Source organism: Thermobia domestica, chromosome 4 (genome assembly GCF_964235325.1).
Source record: "Thermobia domestica chromosome 4, izTheDome1.hap1.1, whole genome shotgun sequence".
NCBI lineage: Eukaryota > Metazoa > Arthropoda > Insecta > Zygentoma > Lepismatidae > Thermobia > Thermobia domestica.
In genome coordinates this window covers 12,726,681-12,751,209 of record NC_137457.1, presented here as the reverse complement: position 1 = coordinate 12,751,209, position 24,529 = coordinate 12,726,681, and the positions used below count along the sequence as shown (strand labels likewise).

Sequence of the window (24,529 nt, the reverse complement as noted above, 5' to 3'; positions counted from 1 at the left end):
GTTACTAAATAAAAACTGAAATGGTTGTTTAAATAAATGGCCGAATACCTTCCACTGAATTCTCCATTATTCCTGCTATTAGCTAACTGACTAACTCTATAGCCTATGGAACCCGGAGGTTCAATGCCGCTTTCACAAAAGCTTTCCTACTGACCTCTATCGTTAGCCAATTGGGCCCACTTTCTACTCTGGTCACTTACTCTGAGGGAAGAGCATAGACTGAAAGTATTTGAGAACAAGATCCTGAGACGAATATTCGGACCCAAGAGGAACGGGAATGGGGAATGGCGAAAACTTCATAACGAGGAACTACATAATTTATATGGTTACCCAACATTGTTAGGGTCGTCAAGTCTAGGAGGCTTAGGTGGGCGGGTCATGTAGTTAGAATGGGAAAAGGTAGAAACGCTTTCAAAATCTTGACTGGAAGACCAATCGGAAAACGACCATTAGGAAGACCTAGGCGCAGATAGGAGGAAAATATTAAGATGGATCTCGCAGAGATTGGAATACAAAGTAGAAACTGGATGCAGTTAGCTAAGGATAGAAGTCAGTGGAGAGTTTTTGTGAACGCGGCATTGAACCTCCGGGTTCCATAGGCCATAGAGTTAGTTAGTTAGAGTTAGTTCTACTCTGTATTCCTATTTTGCGAGATAAATCTTAATGTCCTCACATCTGCGGCTAGATCTTCCTAATAGTAGTTTTCCGATTGCAATTATTTTTCATATTACTATTATTATAGTCATAAATTGAAATGTACTGTGAAAGTATATTTGGCATCTGATTACTATATGAATACTGTAATGAAAAAGTCTACAAATATTATTTCTTGTGATACCGTGTGATAGTATTCAATTTTTCTGAGCACGTGGCAAATTCTATGCACTCGGGAACTAAGTTGTAGACTAAAATACTTTTGCTCGTGCTTAAGTGTACCGTGCAAACTTTGCGTCTCTTTCTCTCACAATCTTAATAATTTGACTTAATTACCGTAAGCGCTGAACGTCCCACGAAAGAATAATAATTTCAAACAAACGATTGCATGAAATTTCAAATTAAAGGGTTGCAAGCAAAAGACTTTATTATTGGTTGATAAAATTATATGTGATATAATTATACTTTGACTTATTAGAATTACAATAGGCTACTACATTCTTACTCAGTCTTAAACACCAGAAATGTTAATTACTTAACGGTGTTAATACTCACTATCTTTGTCTTTTAGACACTTGGTTTATATGGTGAATTATATATATATAAATATATATATATAATTAAACCTTGCATGGACGTTGGTTTAGAACTAGATGCAGAAAGAAACTAAAGATATGAAAGTTCGCTGTAACTGGAACGCTATCAGTTATGGGTATCAGTTATGAGTTAAAATATCAAATAATACTTTCTACAAGCTGAATACTTTCAGTTTTCTAGGATCAATATTAACAGACCAAAACCAAATCCACGAAGAAATTGAATGACGACTAAAAGCAAAATATCCTGTATTCAACCAACAAAATTATTTTGTCTTCGTGAATTTTGTCGCAGAATGTAAATCTTGTAGTATATAGTATATAAGTATATAAGATAATCATGTTTACTATTCTGTACGGTAGCTAAACATGATTCTTTTTAAAACCGAAATGCAGTCTAATAGTATTTTAGAAAAAAAACTATGCTGAATATTTGGACCAAGATGGATATTAGTAGGGAATGGTGAAAACGTCAAGATGAAGAGCTCCATAGTTTATAAAGTTTACCTACATTGGTAGAGTCATTAAACCTAGGAGGTTTAGGCGAGCATGTAATGTGCACAGAATAGAAAGACGTAGAAATGCTTTCAAAATTTTAAATGGAAACCCAATTGGAGTACAGTTTTTAAGACCTAGGCTGATATAGAAGGATGCTATTAAAATATATTTCGTAGGCTATTGAAATAGACTACAAATAAGCAACTGAATTCCGTTGGCTTATTATAAAATGCATTAGAGAGCTTTTGTGAATGCCACATGGAACCTACGTAACCATAAGCCTTCGAGTTAGTTGTATGCACGTTATAATTACAATGCTAAATGTTCAAGTTTAATATAAACGATTATGATTATGCACAAACGGGATGCATTGTGAAAAACTAAGGGGCATTTTTAGACGTAATATGATATATGCTAATTTAATTTTTTAAAAAATAGAAAAAAATGTCCCACGTAAATTAACAGGATTTGAATGAAAAATAACATCGATATTCAAAACCTTAGTAACAAGTAACTAGGCATATAAAATTGCTGGTTCATTTTTCTCAGACGTTCATGTCGATCATGGTAAACACATCCAATTAGTTTTGATCAAACTGATATGTTCGTGGTGGCTGTGTTTGAGTACTAACTTGTCGTTCTCTAAGAGTATTCACTGCCAATGTTCTTGCCCTAATTAAATCTACACAGTATGAGAGGTGCGTATAAGACCACAAAAAATTTACTGAGACGTTGTGTGTGCTCGTGTTAAGAAATAATGTTATTCACAACATTACACTTCTCTCTGAGCTCCTAAAATTATTCATGTGGAGTGTTTTATTTGTATGGGGCGGAAACGTGGACATTACGTAAAAGTGATGAAAAACGGCTGGAAGCCTTCGAAATGTGGGTGTGGAGAAGAATGGAAAAATTATTTGGGTCGAGCGGAAAACGAATGAGAGAGTGTTAGAAATGATGGGTGAGAAAAGAACACTTTTAGATATTATTAAGAAAAGGAAGAGAAACTGGTTGGGACATTGCTTAAGAAGAAATTCTATCATGAAGGACGTCCTAGAGAGTATGCTGGCAGGAAAGAGAGGGAGGGGGCGAAGGAGACTACAATTAATGGATGATATAAAAGCAGAAAGATTGTACGTAAAGACGAAGAGGTTAGAAGAGGACGGTGGAGCATGGAAGCTTCTCAGCTGCTGCAAGTGACCTGTCAATAAGGGCAGAATATTTATGATGATGATGATGACGATCTCTCTGAACATTTGCTGATTGCTAGTTTATACCTTTCTCCGAATGACAACATGATTCTATTTGAGTCAGAAAATAAAGCGTTGTTACACACAATTTTAAGGAGTCAGTGTGTGGCGAATATTACTAGCTCACAAAATTGAAAGGCGAAGTGCCATTAACAGCTTAGAATAAAGGACCGGAAGACCATAATTATTAGCAAATTGTGGTAAATGTCTATTTGCAATTACGACATATCAATTGTTTAGTACTTAATTAATATGTAATTTTATAGCGTCAAATTATCCCATTTTTTGTATTTTATAAGACTTTACGGTTGTAAATGTAAAACGAGATTTGATTCCAAATGTTATGAATGATGTAAAAAGTGAAGAAAATGAGGTAATGCCAATTCAAAACAGTTGGGAATCATAAATATAAGTAGGGGTCTTCCAGACTATCCTTATACCATGTTCTTTCTTTGGTGCAACATATATTGTCTGGGGTTAAGATCCCCTTTTTTTTTGCACTTTGTCACATCCGTCAAAACACCCCTTTCTGAGCTGATTTTCAAAATAGAGTATATTTCACTTGTAATTATATTCAACATAGTTTTAACTAAAATACTGTTAGTAAAAATCATAATCATCTTCCGTTCGAACTGGATATGGCCTATCTTCTTCAGATTCATAATTTGATAGCCACTAAGCTCTTTTCTCATTTTTCATTGCATATTTCATAGTTCCGAACTGTACTTCACAGAAACACCTTTATGAGTTGGTTTCTCAGCCATTTATTTGAAACTAGCCAACCAGACGTTGTATCTTACTAAGTTTTTCATTCACCATTATTTGCACTATATAGTTCTTGCGATCCCAATATGCGAAAGTCAATTGTCACTTCCAAATAAGAAAACAAATCAATAACGGTTTCGAAAAAGTTTTATGACTGAAACTTAACACTTTATTTATTTATTTATTTAACAACCACCAGATACAGCTCAGAGGCCATTTTACACTGGATATCTAACAACAACAACAACAATGGAAAGGATTTGGGAAGGCATCGGCCAGGGCCTGTTTAGTAGGTACCATCCCGGAATTTGCCTGGTAGAACTGAGGAAAACCCTGGAAAACCCCAGTCAGGATGGTCGGCAGCGGGAATCGAACCCACGATCTCCCGAATGCGAAGCCAACGCTCTACCACTGGAGCTCCTTCGCTCGGTAATGTCAATGTTCAAGCAATTGAATTCCAAAACCAAAGAAATTCTAGTTTCCCATGCAATGAATGGCCAACCACATATGTTGCACTGCTAGACATCTGTGTATGAGAGAAACTCACGAGAATATGGTGGCAAGGGAGAGTTTTATACTGTAACACATTGTGGTTCTCCATTGTTCTTTATGCAGAACGTGAGTATTTATTTCCTTCTAAACGATGATGCTACATACTTAACACTTACTGGATTCTTTGAGGCAAACTTGAAATGCACATTCTAGAAATCGAAAATAAACTCTAACATTATGCAACAAAAGTTTCTATGTCCTTTCGTGACCTATTTCTCGAGTTAATATGTTTCAACAAATCGTAAAAAAATCGTGAATCATAAAGACTACAACAAAGATAAATATTATTTCTAAATACTAATGGTACTAGAACTGATTTGGTAAGATTTTCACTGTTTGTCTGCCAATGTTCCCAAACGAAAACTTATTTTAACAAATGTTATTATGAAGTTGTAAGCTTGCGATATGGACGGGAGTTCGCCTTTTATAAAGAGGAAGGTTGAGCCATTTATTTTAGCTGAAATACAAAGAACACTTGGAAAGTTTTGCAAAACAACAGAACGGATCATCACATGAGATTGCAACTTAACTCGGGTTTGACATGTCCAAACCTGCATTGTAGAAGCTTTAGTCATTGTCTCACTGTCAGTTGATTTTCAGTTGTTTTAGTGGAGAGAGGTGGAAATGTCGTCCTAGTCAAAAACTGAATACCGGGCAATTTTGCGCTACAATTTTGCACGTGGTTTAAGCGTTGATCAGTGTTTAGAGAAAATTTCTCCTGTGCTTGCATAGGATTGTCCTCATCGTATAACGACGTTTAGATGGTACCGAGAGATTCAAAAGGGAAATTTCTGCTTTGAGAACGCTTTAAGATCAGGTCGGCTATCTTCATCTGTGACTGAACAAAACACTGCTGCAGTAAGGAAAATGCTTCAGATAGATACACGGGTTACATACCATCAAATAGAGGCGTGCTTGAGGATTAATGCAACAGAAGTTCGTGCTATTCTCCGCGATCACCTTTGAGTTAGAAAGCTTTGTACCTTTTGGGTACCATATGACTTGACGAACGAGCAGATGGCACACTATGTTTCATGGTGTAGTGAAATGTTTAAAAAATTAAAAATAGAAAATCTTCCTCTGTGAACAGTATTGCGACAATTGACGAAACTTAACTGTATTATTATGACGTCCCGACCAAGAATCCAAACTAAGTGTGGTTGTTCGTAGATGAGGAGACCCTAGTGGATATCCGAAAGTCCATATCAGTGAACAAGAGAATGGTGCTTTTATTCTTAGTGCGCGATGAATTGTCGAGCGAGTTGTCTCAGAAACACAGAAGACAGTCACAGGAAAGTGGTATACCGAGAAATGTCTGCCCAATGTTCTTACAGCTCTCAAACAGCTGCGCCCAAACTCAAGGATGGACAAATGGTTTTTTCACCACTCCAATGCTTCAGCGCACCGCTCAAAAGTTTGCTCAGAGTATTTGACCAGCACTGGAATAAAACTGTTAGAGCACCCTCCGTACAGTCCAGATCTGTGAGGACCAGACTGAAAGGAAGGCGTTTTACATGCGATAATGCCCTACCAAACGTTAGGATGATGAGAGTGTCCAGATCTTTGCCGAAAGATGACAGAGTTTCTTCTATGACTGGTTTCGAAGACTGGTAAAATGTGTAACGAGGAAAGTACTTTGAAAAAGTATCAGAAATAAGTTGAGTTGATTTTAGTTTAGCGTCCCGTTCAGCAGCGAGGCTATATGAGACGTGGACCTACTGATTAACGTGGAATCCGAACCACATGAGCTCCCGCCGGGAATCGAACCCAGGTCTCCCACACCAAAGGCGCGTACGCTAACCGCTTAGCCACGAAGGAGCTCTGTATCAGAAATAAGGTCGTATTGCAAAACGTTCCTAGTGTCCTTTGTATTTAGTTGTTGAAACATTTTTAAGAGTTTTTTTTTTTTTCAAATCACATCCACACTCTGATGAAGGATTTCTAATTCGTCTAGTATTACTAGCTTTGTTGAAGATTTCTGAAGTGTTAACTGAAAAGCGTCAATCTCTACAATCAATAAGATTGCATTAGTATGAATAAGGAGAGTAAAATAAGTATGAATAAGTAAAATAAGGAGAGTAACATACCATTGTTTTTCTATGTTCCCAAATGGGAACATTGGCAATGCAGATTGCATTGACTAACTAGAGTCGACAAAGGTGCTTTGAACTTTCACATTAAAACGTGACGAAATTGATTGTTTTATCCTTCAACAATGATTCATTTATTACTAAATGTAGAAGTTTTTGCTACTTTTGTCGACGCTATATATTGTTTTTATAGATATGCTACATTGACTTGATCCCTAGTCTTTCGTTGCAAACGCTGCTATCGGCTGAAGGAATTCCACTCGCTTTCTCTCGCTTAGCAACAGCTGAACCATTATTGGCTCAACGCGAGGGTGTGAGCGTTAGTTCGCATTTTTGCCACGGCTCAAGACACTTTAGCAGCACAATAGTACCAAGTATAGTAACAACAGAGACATTTTTTACAGAGCATAAAAGAAATTTTCTTTGGATTTACTGTTCACTTCTTGGGGAATAGAATCATTCTCTTATTAACTCGTGTAGGGACTTTTACACTTATCAAATCTCCTCTTTTTTTCGGCCGGAATTTGCAATAGTGAATGAGTATTGTGCTCAAATATGCCTAACAAAGCTTTCCGCAACCCACAAGATGCCGCAGAACATTTGATAACATTTAGCTATGCTGAAACACAGAATGACTTCGAAGACGATGACCCGCATCTCACAAGATGGCATAGAATATTTGATGACTCTTAGAGATTATGAAGCACAGAATGTCTTCGAAGACGACGTAGTTTTTTTTTTTTTTTTTTTTTTTGTCATGACCTTTCAGATGAAGATAGTAGAGTCAGAAAACAAGACATAAATGACGTAAGATTTGAAGTACTAACTGCTGCAAAAACCTGTGGACAAACTGATTTTTACGTGGCTTATATATAATGCAAGTATGTTTCGCGCTGATACGACATATTCCATACACAGTAAACGTTTTTCGTAAATGAAAGCATCTAAAACTTTGAATTAACTACCATTTAAAAGAAAGGATGTAAACCTTTGTTAGATATTTACTTCCTTCTTAATTTTGTTACGATATTACTAGTTTAGCTTCTGCTGGTAGAAAGGTGGTTTCGTAAACTGCTCAAAACATTCATTATGATATAGCCACTATTCCAACCATTTACGATTGTTGTGGAGGATTAAGTATTTGTCTAACATGATGGTTCGATGCAGGAAATATGCTCGTTTCGTCTAGACTATGCTGTTTATTCATCTGTGTCAACTCGTGTGGTGCTCACAGATTGACTGCTTTAAATTTACTTACGGAACTCCTTTGTGGCTAAGCTTTTAGCGTACTCATCTCTGACAAGGGAGACTCAGGTTCGATTCTGGAGTGAGTTCATGCGGTGCAAATTCCACATTAATCAGTAGATCCCGTCTCATATAGCCTTGCTGCTGAAAGGGACGTTAAGCTCAAGGCCAACTCAATCAACTCAACAGTAAATTTACAGACTGCGTGGAACAGCCGGACAATAGTGCTACTATTTATAATTACCTCCTCTGGAGTTACACGAAAATAATTCTATAGTGCTCCCACAGTGATTATCCGAACATGGTTTTGATCGGGGGCTGCTTACCTCGTTTCCTAATGTTTTATTGCCTGTTCGAATTTTCAGGGTCAACCGGCGCATGCTGTGTTCTATTTAAGACTCCTGCTATAGATATATTTCTGACGTTCTTTATTGTTTTAGATCTGATGAATGTTCTGGTTTGGAGCTGTTTGACAATCTGACTACTCTTGGCTGATTTCATATTCTTGTGTTTTTTCTAGAAGTCATCGGAGTGGGATATCACTCTCTCTTTCAGCTTGAGTCAGTCTATTCATTGATTTTGGCCGTAGAGTGGTTTCCCACCAAAGGTAATTAAATTAATTAATTTAGTCCCATTTTCCATTGTCTAGTTGTTAATAGTGCAAATCTCCTATATAAAGAGTATATAAAAGAAGGTTAGTGTTGTCGGTTGAAGTACACTGTAGTGTAGATTACTTACGCTTGGTGAGTTGCATTCCAGCGTTCACGTTGAAAATCATATCCTCTGTTAAAAAAATAACAAAATGTATAATCAACCATTAAATTATTCAACATTAAGAACATACAAAAATTACATGAACTAGACCAAGAGACTACTGCAATTGAATACGCTGTATCCTCTGTAATAATAACTCAAAATCTTTTGTTTTTATTCTTAATGAAGCAGAAAAACTCAGGAATTTGTATGTTACTTGAACTTGTTTTCATAAAATAATAATTTTTTTCACAAAATTTTACATAAAGTAATAAAAAATAGTAAATTTACATAAAATAAGTATGTGTGCTGCATGATTTACACTTCTTTGGTGTTTCGTAAACAAAATTGAAAATAATGCCTTTTGAATGCTAGATGTTCTTAAAATATTTTGAATTGCATGTGTCTTCATTTTAAAGAAAAGGTTCTTTAAAGACTATGTAAATTATTTTCATTTGAACTTTAGTGAATGACGGGTATAATTTTCCAATCATGTCTGAGATTATATTATTCCTCATTAAAAGATTCTATCTCTTAAACTGCTTTTCTTAACAAACAGAAATTAACGAAATACGAGGACGTAATAAAACATATTTAACCAATTACAAGAAAACTTTGTTAAAAAGAAAGTAAGAGTTCATTTTCAGGTGGTATATATAAAAGAACATTACAAATTGAATTACTCTGACCATCTAAAATATCAGGACTATCCGTAAATATTCAAAGGAAGTCGTTGGACTTCACAGAAATCGCAGAGTATACCAGAATGGTTTTCCAGACACTAACAAGTATTTCACTGTACCAGTTACTGTGATGCTTATGCGTACAACGCGAAGACCGACTATGTATCAAATTTTGATACGGATCATATTGTGATTGCAACGTGGTGGGAACACCTCTAAGACAGCGTGACGTTCTGGCTATTTATGAGCTACGTAGTTAATATCTTCCAAAGATAGGAAAAGGACAGGTAAACATGCAATTACGTCTACTTCATTGGGGGACCAAAACTCACTAAAGACAATGGAAATCACAGTGTGTCAGGGTCAATAAAAAAATTACAAAATTCGGCGCTAACTGTGGAACACTTAACAGCTCACATAATATACAAGTACACCTGAGTGCATTGATCGACGTAGAGTCAGATATGATATCGACATAAAACACGTATATCAATGATAACGGCACGATAATCTCCATAACGCCTAGAATATGCAAGTGCTCATCGTCATTGTAAAGCCTATCAATGGCAAAGAATATAATGGTCGTACAAATGATGATACTGCCTTCATTCGTCATCTTCGAGTTGGACAGCTTCGGGGCACAGACACAGTAGAATGATGATTAGAAATAGGAATTAGATTTCTGGGTTTTTGGCATATGTGGCATATACGAGAAATGAATTCCTTCACCGACCCATCCTGCCATGAGAAATGAGGTACGTACATGAAAATTGTGCGGAAGGAAGGAAGCGGAATTGGACCTTCCAAGCATTTTTTGGTGTGATTGAAGAAAATCAGGATAACATTACTAAGGGTGGCTGGGTTTGAAAAGCTTTCCCACTTTCTCAACCAATTGCCTCCATCAGAAATCGAACCCAAACCATTCGAAGAAAATGGCGAGACGACGCTACGCTCTACTAGACATATAAGGTGTTGAAAAGTCAGTGGTGTCTCCAGTATAATTTAGCGAACCTTTATATACTCCTGCTAGGCCTTTCCGAGTTCACTATGGTATTTCATACCTATCTACAGGTTGTTGTTGATCATCGACAGCCATTAATGTCTTACAAGGTTTCATATAACAATTTCACCTAAGAGCAGAACAATGTTACTTGTCACCAAGCCAACGTCGTACTACAATGGTTTGTGCATCTCAGTAACAAATTTTAGTGGCAGCAATAATAATTAACCTCACATAATCTTAACATAATTCAACTCTTTTTCGGTGCCATTATGTGACAAATCTGAGTTCATGCCATCCTCTTCGTACGTTAGAGGGATTGCGTGGTTTGTGTGAAGATGTGGTACACAGTACCTCAAGGCACTTAATAGTGCCTCATCGCTTCCATGTTAATCATACTGCTCTAGTCCGGGAAACTGATGTTGGACCAGACATTAATTTAGTTGTCATAATGTTCTAGCTAATCTGTATACATTATGAGGATTCTGGGTTCAGTTCCCGTATTCTCTTAGTCGAGAAGACATTTTATAAAGGTATCGGGTTTGATCCTTGTACTTCCTTGCAAGAGCTTGCAGTAATTTACTCGCATGGATAGGACCTCGGTTTAATTAAATTAGACTCCATGAATACATGTGATTAATTTTTATGCCTACTCTTTTCTCTGGCATTTCAACAGTAACTATATATGTAAGAAAATTTCTAATATAAAAACCGAATAACTCACAAATAACAAGAATATAGAAAACGTCAACATAACAACTTACTAATCAGGAGCAAAATTTTAAGTCGTACAACTGAACAAGAAATCGCAAATTTGCAAACATTGCACGTATTGATTATTTTTGTAATAAGGACTATGGAAAATAAAGCTAACTATGGAAAGTAAAGCTAACAAATATGCAAAGAATTACTAGGTTACTATACATTTTTTTTTTAATTTTTACGATTAACTTTTACTCTTTTCAACCTGAAGCAAAACGTACTCAAAGTGAGTTATTAAATGAAGGTCGCAAAACATTCATGTCAGAACAAATTATTGAAGCACAAAAAGAGAATTTCACTAATAATAGAAGAAAAAGAATAGATTTAAATTTTGTATAGGCCTACATTGTCCTAAATAGTTAACCTCCTACAATAGTGAATATTCCTCTTTCTAACCACTCCATTTTAACTTTTAGTCAATTTAACTCATTTCAAACAAATTCTAAAGGGAAGCAAAAGAAGACGTAACTTTCCAGGTTTTACTTCATCTTCGAACTGAATTGTAAACGCCCGCCCCACGATGTCCACAGCTCAGCCAGCAGATGTCAGGCCAATCAGTGACGGGTTGTCAAGGCCAAGAACACAGCTCACCCGAGCGTTAAGAACGCGAACCAAATAATCAAGGCTAGCAGTTACTGTCAGAAACATACTGCAAGATTTTCTCTTTAAAAACGATTACATTTCTTTCTTTCTTAAGAGGCCCACTCACGGTCCATGGTTTGCGCAAACAAGGCTGTTTGTGCAAACAGTTTGACCGTGTGTGGCGATGTATGAACTGTTTGCGCAAACGTTTGTGCAAACATTTTCCACATCGAACAGGGCCCACTTACGGTCCACGGTTTGCGCAAACATCATGTTTGTGCAAACATCGTGTTTGCGCAAACACTCGACCACACACGATACAACTGTTTGCACAAACTTCAGTTCAATTTTGAGTTTAATCGCGTAAGCATGTCCACTGAAGCAGCTTGTTTAGCGATAGTAATTGCTTGTGCTTTGGAACCGGAAATATCCGCGAAACCAAAAAGAAAAAAGAGGGTGTGGATGAAAGAGTGGTTGATTATGACACATACATTGGCAACATTATTCACAATGTAGATGTAGGCCTGCTATTCCAGCAAACTCAAGAATTTTGACTGTGCATCCTAGAAGTATATATAGCAACTAAATTACTTACATGTTAACTTTTCCAATGAAAATGCTAAACACTTGTCTTCAGTACTACTTTCACTATCATCTATGTCAGTTAATATTTCGCCTTTGTCTGAATCTGACTCTTGTAAATTTATTTTTATGGGTTCCAAAAACTGTAAGCACAAAAAATAATTCTTCGAGCTTGACTTCGTAGCACTTGAAAGAAAAAGAAAAAAAGGAAGACAGAAAATAAAACTTCTGCTGTACTCGGTATGCTTAAAGACATTGTCAACTATAATTTTGGAAAATAAACGAACTACCACGAAAGAAAGCAACGAGACACTGATGAATTCTACACTAGCCCCTTTCTTTCCTTCTCCTTTTTCATAACAAGTAGCACCTTTGTTCTTCGTGTAGGTGCCACGAAAGTAATCCATCTGATTCCTAAGCAACTCGATATGCTCGAGTTTGTTTTGGGTTACGATAATTTATGACACAATTCAGACGCCTGATGCTTTTGATTCCCTTATAGAGGAGAAAATAAGAAAAAAAAACAGAAAACATACTGCGCTCCTTCTGTCGAATAAGAAAGGGTCTATCTTGAAGTAAATTTCAAAACAAATTACAAACGTCCCATGCTTTATTCTTACGATGATGGCAAAGATTGCAAAGGTATGTAGCCACGGGGGAAAAGGGGGCTCTGTCTTTCCGAACTATTTCCAGCTCCAAAATGAGGTTCGTCTGGCATATGTTTAATAAACTTATTTAACAGTTAATGCAAATGAAGGACTTTATAATAAAATATGAATTTTTTTTAAAAAAAAAATCAATCATTATCAATACGGTTTCTATACCTAATTGAATCAACTAAAATTAATCATATGCTTTATATTCTCATTTCCCTAACTGGGTGCAGTGTGAACTCACTACTATATTATTGCATAATAATATCGGAGTTAATATTTTTTCGTTTTTTTCCCCTCTTTAGTATTTTAACCTACATAAACACAAAGTCAGATAAACAGACTGCTATAAACAGCATTTATTTTCTTATGAATAGCTTATTGATTCATCTTTTACACTCCGGTTTTTAACTTCAGTACTGTCACGATCCGTCTTTTGATAAGGAAGCATTGTGAAAATATAATATGTGCACAGTATGTATGTATGTATGGTAAGTTAAAATGCTTTCATGTTGTGAAAGAAGTAATTTGTTCTGCTTTTAATATGTGAAAAGCTTGCCTCCCCCTGAAAGTAATGTTCTCCTAGAACAACTTTGTGGCTACACCCCTGATTATCCTGTAATAAAAGTTGTAAGTTCTATTTGCAAATCGAAAAAAAAAATCCACTGGAAATTAGACGCGGGACTCTAACGCTCGTTTCACTAATTGTTTTATATGGAAACCTTTCAAAGAGTGTATCATGACAACCAGTTGACATAGAAAGATGTAGTTTTCACGTGTGTGTTCGTAATTCTTTTCTCTACTTCCCAAAGTGAGCAGTTAATGTGCTAGTACAATATTTCTAAGTAGCGCCTGTGATATTGTCAAGATTCGCAGTAGCGCGAGAAGACAGCGTGCAGAACTGCTTGTCGCGAACTGTCAACACCACTCAATGCCAATTGGACGCCGTGTGAAGCCAACACAAGGCCATGTCGTTTCTCATCTGAAATCTGCAATAACTTCTCATATGCCGCATTTTTCAAATTCCTGTTTTTATAATCTTCACTCTTTACCTTCCACAGTTCAGGTAAATTTCGATAAAGGTCAATAAATTCTCGACAGAATTTTTGATTCCTATTCATTGACGCCATAGCGCAAGAAATAAGCGTCTGTACACTAGGTTCCTACTCGGAAATAAAGCTCGTGTTTGCACAAACATTCCCATACACGGTCCACGTGTTTGCGCAAACATCATGTTCGTGTAAACAATTTTCGAACGAGTTCGATGTGGAAAATGTTTGCACAAACGTTTGCGCAAACAGTTCATACATCGCCACACACGGTCAAACTGTTTGCACAAACAGCCTTGTTTGCGCAAACCATGGACCGTGAGTGGGCCTCTGAACTCGTTCGAAAATTGTTTACACGAACATGATGTTTGCGCAAACACGTGGACCGTGTATGGGCATGTTTGTGCAAACACGAGCTTTATTTCCGAGTAGGAAGCCTAGTGTACAGACGCTTATTTCTTTCGCTATGGCGTCAATGAATAGGAATCACGAATTCTGGCGAGAATGTATTGACCTTTATCGAAATTTACCTGAACTGTGGAAGGTAAAGAGTGAAGATTATAAAAACAGGAATTTGAAAAATATGGCATATGAGAAGTTATTGCAGATTTCAGATGAGAAAAGACATGGCCTTGTGTTGGCTTCACACGGCGTTCAATTGGCTTTGAGCGGTGTTGACAGTTCGCGACAAGCAGTTGTGCACGCTGTCTTCTCGCGCTACTGCGAATCTTGACAATATCACAGGCGCTACTTAGAAATATTGTACTAGCACATTAACTGCTCACTTTACCAAGTAGAGAAAAGAATTACGAACAAATACGTGAAAACTACATCTTTCTATGTCAACTGGTTGTCATGATAGACGCTTTGAAAGGTTTCCATATAAACAATTAGTAAAACGAGCGTTGAGTCCCGCGTCTAATTTCCATTGGATTTTGTTTCGATTTGCAAATAGAACTCACAACTTTTATTACAGGATAATCAGGGGTGTAGCCACAAAGTTGTTCTAGGAGAACATTACTTTCAGGGGGAGGCAAGCTTTTCACATATTAAAAGCAGAACAAATTACCTCTTTCACAACATGAAAGCATTTTAACTTGCCATACATACATACATATTATGCGCATTATTATATTTTCACAATGCTTCCTTATCAAAAGACGGATCGTGACAGTACTGAAGTTAAAAACCGGAGTCTAAAAGATGAATCAATAAACTATTCATAAGAAAATAAATGCTGTTTATAGCAGTCTGTTTATCTGACTTTGTGTTTATGTAGGTTAAAATACTAAAGAGGAAAAAAAAACGAAAAAATATTAACTCCGATATTATTATGCAATAATATAGTAGTGAGTTCACACTGCACCCAGTTAGGGAAATGAGAATATAAAGCATATGCTTAATTTTAGTTGATTGAATTAGGTACAGAAACCGTATTGATGACTATTGATTTTTTTAAAAAAATTCATATTTTATTATAAAGTCCTTCATTTGCATTCTGTTAAAAAAGTTTATTAAACATATACTAGACGAACCTCATTTTGGAGCTGGAAATAGTTCGGAAAGACAGAGCCCCCTTTTCCCCCGTAGCTACATACCTTTGCAATCTTTGCCATCATCGTAAGAATAAAGCATGGGACGTTTGTAATTTGTTTTGAAATTTACTTCAAGATAGACCCTTTCTTATTCGACAGAAGGAACGCAGTATGTTTCCTGTTTCTGTTTTTCTTTCACGTTCCACCGCCTTATTATGTGTGACTTTTAACACCCTCTTTTCTCCTCTATAAGGGAATCAAAAGCATCAGGCGTCTGAATGGTGTCATAAATTATCGTAACCCAAAACAAACTCGAGCATATCGAGTTGCTTAGGAATCAGATGGATTACTTTCGTGGCACCTACACGAAGAACAAACGTGCTACTTGTTATGAAAACGGAGAAGGAAAGAAAGGGGCTAGTGTAGAATTCATCAGTGTCTCGTTGCTTTCTTTCGTGGTAGTTCGTTTATTCTCCAAAATTATAGTTGACAATGTCTTTAAGCATACCGAGTACAGCAGAAGTTTTATTTTCTGTCTTCCTTTTTTTCTTTTTCTTTCAAGTGCTACGAAGTCAAGCTCAAAGAATTATTTTTTGTGCTTACAGTTTTTGGAACCGATAAAAATAAATTTACAAGAGTCAGATTCAGACAAAGACGAAATATTAACTGACATAGATGATAGTGAAAGTAGTGTTGAAGACAAGTGTTTAGCATTTTCACTGGAAAAGTTAACATGTAAGTAATTTAGTTGCTACATTGGCGTCTCTGGCATGTAAAATTTGGGGGGGACATCAAAGATGTTATTCTGTTGTTAGTAAATAAATGAAATTAAAATAAAATATTGAATATTTCGTATTTCAAAGTATTGGGGGGACGCGTCCCCCTCGTCCCCCCCGCCAGAGACGCCCATGAGTTGCTATATATACTTCTAGGATGCACAGTCAAAATTCTTGAGTTTGCTGGAATAGTACATTTACATTGTGAATAATGTTGCCAATGTATGTGTCATAATCAACCACTCTTTCATCCACACCCTCTTCCTTCTTCTTGGTTTCGCGGGTATTTCCGCTTCCAAAGCACAAGCAATTACTATCGCTAAACAAGCTGCTTCAGTGGACATGCTTACGCGATTAAACTCAAAATTGAACTGAAGTTTGTGCAAACAGTTGTATCGTGTGTGGCCGAGTGTTTGCGCAAACACGATGTTTGCACAAACATGATGTTTGCGCAAACCATGGACCGTGTGTGGGCCCTATTAGAATTCAACGGAAATTAACGTTATAAGTTTAACCAAATTATAATTGAAAACACGCTCTCGAACTGGATGATACCAATCCACAGGTACAAGTGTAAACCAAAAGAGAACATAAATAATGTGAATCGGGGTTCGAATCATGGGTCATTTACATTGGATCAGTACCGTGTCCTTGTACATCCTTGTTTCCACATCAGCAGAATCAGCTGATTGTTCTCTATATTGGTTACCCTGTTTCACGGATAGAAGTTCTGGGAACATTGGGTTAAGTATACCTGAGTCCATTTCGCAATATGCTTATAGGAAAATTGTATTCCTCCAAGAAATAATCAGGCTCTTGGTGACATAAATTCCACTCCAAACATTTATCTAAAATGAATATCTCATGGCACTGCACTGTAGGTGTAAACGTAAACAGAACAAAAATATAAGCATGCATAATATGAAAATACTTTACGTGTGAAACAAAAATATTATAATGTAACATGCACACTATTACTCTTTCATCATTGAATTATTTGGAATGATGATTAACACTCACTATATGGATATTTAATAAATATATTTTGACTTTTCAGTTATCACAAATATTCAATTTCACATTTATATAACTAAAATATATATTTTTTGCATGTAATAATTAGGTCCTTTTTTTCTTATTGAGGAACGGAACGCGGACGCGAAACGAGTGAATGAATAGTTACGATTTCAAAAGTTTGTTCACCAGAAAACGTAAGTACAATCCACTGTAATAGAAATCATTTACCTCCTATTGCCATTGAGGAAATAAAACCAAAATACTCCTTCCTTGCTGAATTCCATCTTTATCTCATATTGAATCAGAAGTAGGTTTAAGAGAGTTATATCCTCTGTAGGTGCAAATTTCGAAGCTTCATCAAAAATAATTATTGGTAGATTACTATCTTTCAATATCAGTAATTTATGAACCAGATGCTGCACTGATTTCTCTTCTCATAATGAATTTGTCACACAAAAATCATTAATTTGAGTGGAATAAATTGTAAAGTCAACCATGTTAAATAGCGTCAGAATGTCCACTGCCCGCCTTGTGTGTATACTGCTCTTTTCCCAGGCAATGGGACGCACAGATACAAATCTATATTAAAATATTTCCACAAAATCACTTAGGTTACAGGAGACTACTTGTTAAAAAAAACTAATACAGGTGTTTTTACGTTACTAATGAGACAATGACTATACTTGCACAAGTACTAAATTGAACAGTAATTATTAATTAACTAAAATGCGAATTATAAAATATAGTTCGTCACTTCACACTTTAGCTTGTACAGAGGGCATGTGGGGGCGTCGCACATACAGAAGCGCTTGTGAGGGAAAAAAATTGTAGCTCGTTTCTTTTGCGAATTGCGTCTGGCCAAGCACTGATTCCAAGAAATTTCCTTGTATATACGAGGGTTGTACAGAGAGGGTATAACGATAACGTTATAAAATTTTACTTTTGTGAAATATACTTTTCTCTTAAGAGATAAATACTTAATTTAAATATGTTTGACGGTGACAATAATTTGTTTAAGACTGTTATATATATACTCCTACTTATTTTAAGCTGGTGTAATTATAAATGAGGCACAGATCAAATACAATATTCAGAACATATATTCTTCTCTAATGATTACATTTCCATATAATTGAAGCGTTTCATAACATGCCTTTGCAATACCTCCTCAGATTTAAATCAATTCCATGTTGCACTTTCAAAATAGTGTCAAATGTAATAGTAATATCGAATTGTATTTTAATACTTTCAGTAAACACATAATACTTACACTATATAAGTTATCTAAATACTTACTTCCTGTCTTTGGGTCGGTCCTTTTCACAGTGACAGTCCTCTTGTCACTAAACACTAAAAAAATAAACAAAGAGATATGAAATAAACAAAGACATAGGAAAAATAAACAAAGACATAGGAAATAAGAGAATATCTATTCTTGATAAAGAGAAATAACAACACGAGAAATAACAAGATAAAATTAAACAAAGAGAAATTTGAAAAAAAATGTATCGTGAAAGTCGTATAAACTATTTTATGGGATACAAGCATTATCATTATTTCTATCACATTATTTTTGCTAAGCAATTTAAATTTCCTTGAGACATTAATGTGTGTAACGTAGTTTAATAAACGAAAGAATTGGGAACACCTAATACTTTGACTTCTGTCTAAACAGAAACACGTTATTGCACAAAGTATTTATGAAGCTAATTAGAGACACATCAGAATAATCGCAATTATGTTATACAGTGAAACCACCCTTAACGGACACCTCTCAATAACGGACACCTCTATAACACGGACAGATTTTTTTGTCCCGGCAAAAATATATGTTCTCTTACGGAACAAAACCCTCCCTTTTAAGGCCACTCTCAGATACGGACGCGGACAGTCCTTTTTCCCAAACGTTTCAATAACCTCTTCATAATGGACAGGCATTATTCTCGGTTCTGCGATATATTACACTACAGTAGACAGAAAAGTCTTCCCCACAAGTGTATCTATCATGAGTCTAGACCTGGTGAACAAGGGCGCCCATTAGGGGTGCAAGTTGGGCACTCTCTTCCCTTTAGAGAAAATTGTGCTTCGGAAGATCGAAAACTCAATACATATTTTAGAATAGTTACCGCAAAATTTGAGACTACATTTGAAATGTCGCTTACACTTGCCCCCTTGGAAACCACAACATGGGCGTTCTTGCCAGTGAACCATCAAACAAAACAGTTCCAAGCTGAACTTGAATTTTTTTCTGCCTGCAATAAACTGCTTTCTGGTGGAAATCCTAGAAAACGTCCAATAAGCAATAATAGTCATGCAGGGTCAGTCGTATGGCCAAGGAATCGTGTGAAAAATCTTCCTTTCTCTAACAAATTTAGTTCTTTTTCCTCTGGCCTTTCACCTTTCCAAACAATTTCATAGATAACAAAACAAATATTGTTGGTTTAACAATAACACTTTCAATGAGCAATGTTTCCTCTCTTACTTTTCTGGAAAAGCAACATTTTTTCTTTCACGTATGATACTGGAACAATTCTGGGTGCGAGTTTTCCCGGCTTCGTTTTTCATTTTCTCTAAGAGGATATTCTTTGTGATTGGGCATGGATCAATAAACATATGCATTCCTAATAACTTGCCTTTTCAGTTTTCATTAATTTTGCCAACGAAGTCACCTCGCCAGTACACACACACACACACACACACACATGTTTCTTTCGCAACCGTACTGAGGATTCTCAGAGGACATTTGCAAATGAGTTTTATTACCCTTATAGAGGAAAAAAGCATGCCTTTTTCGCTAAACAAAAGAGTTTAGCCCGTTAGTTGGTTCCTAACGCATCTTTTGACAATGTTTATGGAGTGATGACATGTACTTAGAAAATTATCATACAAGCATTATCATTTGCAGCATATGAATATATTAAGACATCCCCAGCAATAATGAATATATTAACACATCCCCAGAAATGAATTTGTCCTTCATCCCTCATAGTAATTAAAATACTGTACGTACTAAATAGAGTATTTTCATATTGAATTTTAAGGAATTTACGCCCATGCATAATGTATTTACTATATATTTTTGCATACAATTACCGTTGTGAGAAGCAAATTTCTCCAACCTCTTTATAACGGACACCTCTCAGTAACGGGCAAAAATCCATGTCCCATTGGTGTCCATTATTCAGAGGTTTCACTGCAATACACTAAGCGTTTACGTGATTGAATAAATTACCAAATAACAGTAAACCGAAGTATGCGCCTTTAAAATTTTTACACTCTTTTAAACAGGGAGATTGTTATATACACATCTAACTTTATCTCTGTTATGTAGTCGTTCTGTAATTTTTACTTGGATGTTCAGTGACATCATACATACCATCTGTATTCAAAAACCACACAGAATGACAAAACAGCAGCCAAGAGACATGAAGTTGATAAATAATGCATTGATCTTCAAATAATAATGATTATGCAGATGAGTCTTTCTTTGTCAAACGTACCAAGGAAAAAAAAAACAATTCTTTACTTGACCATTTTATTTTGAAATTAATTTTCCGGATGTAAATTCTGATTACAAAATCCAGAATTAATAATTTATACTTTATTATAGTTTCCCCTCCACCTATGGAGCCATTTATAGACAACATGTGCCAATTCTCGCGTTTGTAGATTTCCATTAACTGGTGAATCGTAAGTTTATGAAACAAAATGTATTATATTTACGAAGAAACAGAGTATCTTTAATATAGAACATATTTAATGGATTATGTGCGCAAAGTAGTCCAAATCAACCTATGCAGTTGACATTAAAATTAAGAGGTTTGCTGTGTTCCAAGACATATCCATCTAAAAGTTAATGCAATACCAGTTTAATTGGCTGAAAGTATGTAACTTCCTAAATGTACTATACGAAGAAAAGCAGAGGCAATCAACATTGTGAATAGTTTCCTTTAAAAGCTATAATATTTGAAGAAAGATATTTTTAAATCAAAGTTTGGCTACCATCTATCTGTATTGATACAAAGACTAATAATCCGAAATTTTGAATGAAAAACCCATTATTATGTGCTATACTAGTGTGGAAACGTCATGTCTGAGATTTATGTACAAACGAAGTTCAAAGACATTATAAATCAAAGAAAACATATTTATTTTCCTTCAACAGAGAAAAAATTCCATTTACAGAAGTCTCTTACAATCTACTGTATTATATACATTAAAGAAACATTTACTATATCAGTAAGTGACAAAAAGAAAGAATAAATGAAGAAACTAGTAGTAAAAAAGACAAATTGTAAATAAAAATGCAAAAACACAGGAAACATTCTTCTGAGATACACGAAGTTAGTTAATAAATATCACTATAAAACACTTAGGTCTTGCTTTTGAATATATCCAGATACACATATGTAAGTGCCTGTCATTCTCGTATATAGATTTTACATATATGCTTAGACATATAGGTACACGTATATATAAACACGTGCATGCAAGAAGACATCAACACATAGGTGGAGTCCATACTTACATCTATAGCTATTTATTTTACTATGTATCATTATTCGGTAAAAATCTATTTCTGATTAATTTTATAAAAGCTTTCTGATTAAGATTAATATAAAATTCTTCTACGCTTTTTTCTATACTGTTATACAGCTTAGACAATTCTGAGCGACGATGAGTTATTGCATGCACGTCGTTTGGATGTTTTATACTACAGCTAGGCTCGTCGAGAGCCAACTCTGGCTCTTGTGTTGAGTTGTCATCGGGCCCAATATAAAAACTGGCAAACTATATCTCATATATTTAATAGTTACAATATATTAAAAAAATTAAATGCATTTACTAACTATATCACTAGAGTTACACTTCGTAATTTACAAAACAGCCTTTATTGCTTTTCTGCTAGCAAATGTACCTATTATATCACTCAAGTTCAGTGTCGGGCTAAAGTAAACTCCATTATAAGAGTTCTCAAGTCGTATAATCTTTGTTGTGTCATGGATTACCGCAAAACATTCTGTACTCTTGCAAGTGCATTAAACGATCTTTCAGCCTCCGCCACAGACACTGGCAGAGTACAAAACATTCGAAGAGTAATATTAACATTCGAAAAATGTTCACTAGCTTTTGGTAAAAAAAAAAAAAAAAAAAAATGTGTTGAGCAACTGAAATGGTGTCAGAGCAGCACTGAAATTGGCAGATTAAATCGCTTATAGATGAACAATTTCCTTAACGATATCATCTGATACATCATCACTATATACTTTTAACCACGTTCTTAGTTTTGCCTCAAGTTCATCATTACACAACGTTGATACTTTCTTTATTTTCCTTTTTTCTTTAATTTCCCTCCTTTCACTGTGAATGTGAGAACTGTAAACATGTTTTTAGAAATACAGAAAATATTTGTAGCAATGTTCTCGTTACCACAAGGATTATAACACTTTCTGTATGTACTTTGCCCCTCAACAGTCCGCCCCCCCCCGGGGAAACACCCCGGCTCCTTAGTCTCTCGCTGGAACTGACCACAACAGATTTCTTGTTCTCAACGTTCTGTCTCTGATATTAAATTTAATGTATTGCAAAAATTCACTATTGTCAAATATGACATTCACTATTTTGCGGAGACATACTTTTTGTACAATGATACATCTATCAGACAGTTTAATATAATTAAATTCACTTAAAAAATTAGAAAGAGTTATTCTATTTACAAGAGCAGACTGTTCTGTTTTCCTATAACAGAGATATCTTAGATTTCTTTTGTATACAATTTTTCTATATGGTTTTCTTGAGTATTACATTTAGCTGTCCAGATCACTGACGCATATTTCAATTTTGGCAGTAACAGACTAAAAAAAATCCAATAACATTTACGTTTTTAAACATTTTACTGCTTCTGATTATAAGTCCCAGTCGCTTGAAGGCATCTTGTGTGGTCGATAAAATACGTTAGCTAAATGACATTTCGCTCTTAAATTAAATATCCACGTCCCTATTCATAAGCATACACTCCAACTATGGGTTTCCTATTGAATAAGGCAGACTTTCTGTTACAATTCTTTCGTTTGTAAATATCATAAACTAATATTTTTAAATAGTAATTAACATTTTTCTGATCAGAGTATGTACTTCTTTATTAAAAATTAAAATATTTCGTAACAGTTTCCATAACGTAACGTTATCTCCCTCAGATGTTAATATTAATGTAGCTAATAGAGACATCATAAAAGGAAAACTTTTATTATTATGATGTTTCTATTACCTGAAGATTTCAATATTAGACAGAGAGAAAAACAGATATATGACGTCATGCTAAAGCATCTCGTTTCTATTGCCGTGACCTAAGCAACGCATTTTTACATTGTTTGGTGCTTTATAATTTTGTAACCAACAGATACTTTTCTGAGTTTTTTTGGTGTGTTTTATGTTTAAGACTAGTTGAAGATGACGGTATTATTAAATAGCAGGTTTCCTTGAGAAAGAAAATATCAACAAATCAATAGAGAAAATATAAAAACCTATCATTATTTTGTACCTGTGTAAGAGAACAATCATAAATAGGTCAATATTTCGCAAAATAGATTATACAATATATGTTAGACTCCCCTACAAAAACTAGACCTCAAATAATAAATTACGTCGCATGTATGTGGCGGCCAATGGTGGCTGAAAGAAGCGAATGATTTTAACATTTCGCAGGACTAAGTCCTACTTCTGTAAATAATGAGAACAATTAGACCTGCTTGTTCACGAACACTCTCTTACAGCTTTAGGGACACTCTCTTAGACCTTTCAACAGCTACGGGTAGAACATAATATTATTCCAAAATTAAGCAAATAAATATAATAGTTTCTTAACGTACATAAATAATAGTAGAACCACAAATAAGATCCTAGTGCAGTGGTTCTCAACCTAACTGCTTTCAAGACCAAATTTTATCATATCCTCCTGCCAGCAACCCTCTTACAACTTCTGGTTTGTAATAAGATTGCGTGGGATTTTTCATATACTTATTGCGGAGATCTCACAATATCCATTCGTTTCTATAACAGTAAAATCAATTTCTTGTATATAGTGAAAACATTAACATCTTTCCTTCGATGGAAATGCTGATTCACGATGGATATTAAATCCCTTCATTGAAGAGACCATCGAAGTATCTGATCTAAGCCCTGATCTTCTTGACCAAGTAATAGGATTATTGTGCGACAAGTCCTTGCAACTGGTTTTCTGTAACGAAGACTTGGAGAAGTTCTGGCTGAAGAGGAGAGAAGGATATTCTGGTCTGGTATCTGATGCTTTAAACATGATAATTCAATTTGCTACACCGTACCTGTGCGAAAGTACTTTTCATTCCATATGCAAAGAAACCATCCTACGGCGATTGTTTTCTTTTTCTCTTCTTTAGGATGGTTTTTCACGAAAAGAAGAAAAATAAATAAGAAATAAAGAATAGCTATACTTAAGTTTTAACAGAAGGATT

The 24,529-nt window shown here is 35.4% G+C and overlaps 1 protein-coding gene across 2 annotated transcripts in view; it reads right to left on the bottom strand.

Moving 5' to 3' along the window:
• The window catches only part of LOC145683724 (uncharacterized), a 154,835-nt gene that overhangs the window by 81,714 nt on the left and 48,592 nt on the right, over positions 1 to 24,529 (bottom strand). For both annotated transcript variants that reach the window (XM_081755195.1, XM_081755196.1), the window contains 2 exons: positions 18,336 to 18,389; positions 8,386 to 8,430 (listed from right to left, as the gene is read on the bottom strand). In XM_081755195.1, the coding sequence (XP_081611321.1) occupies positions 8,386 to 8,430; positions 18,336 to 18,389 (99 nt within the window). The remainder of the gene's footprint in view (positions 1 to 8,385; positions 8,431 to 18,335; positions 18,390 to 24,529) is intronic.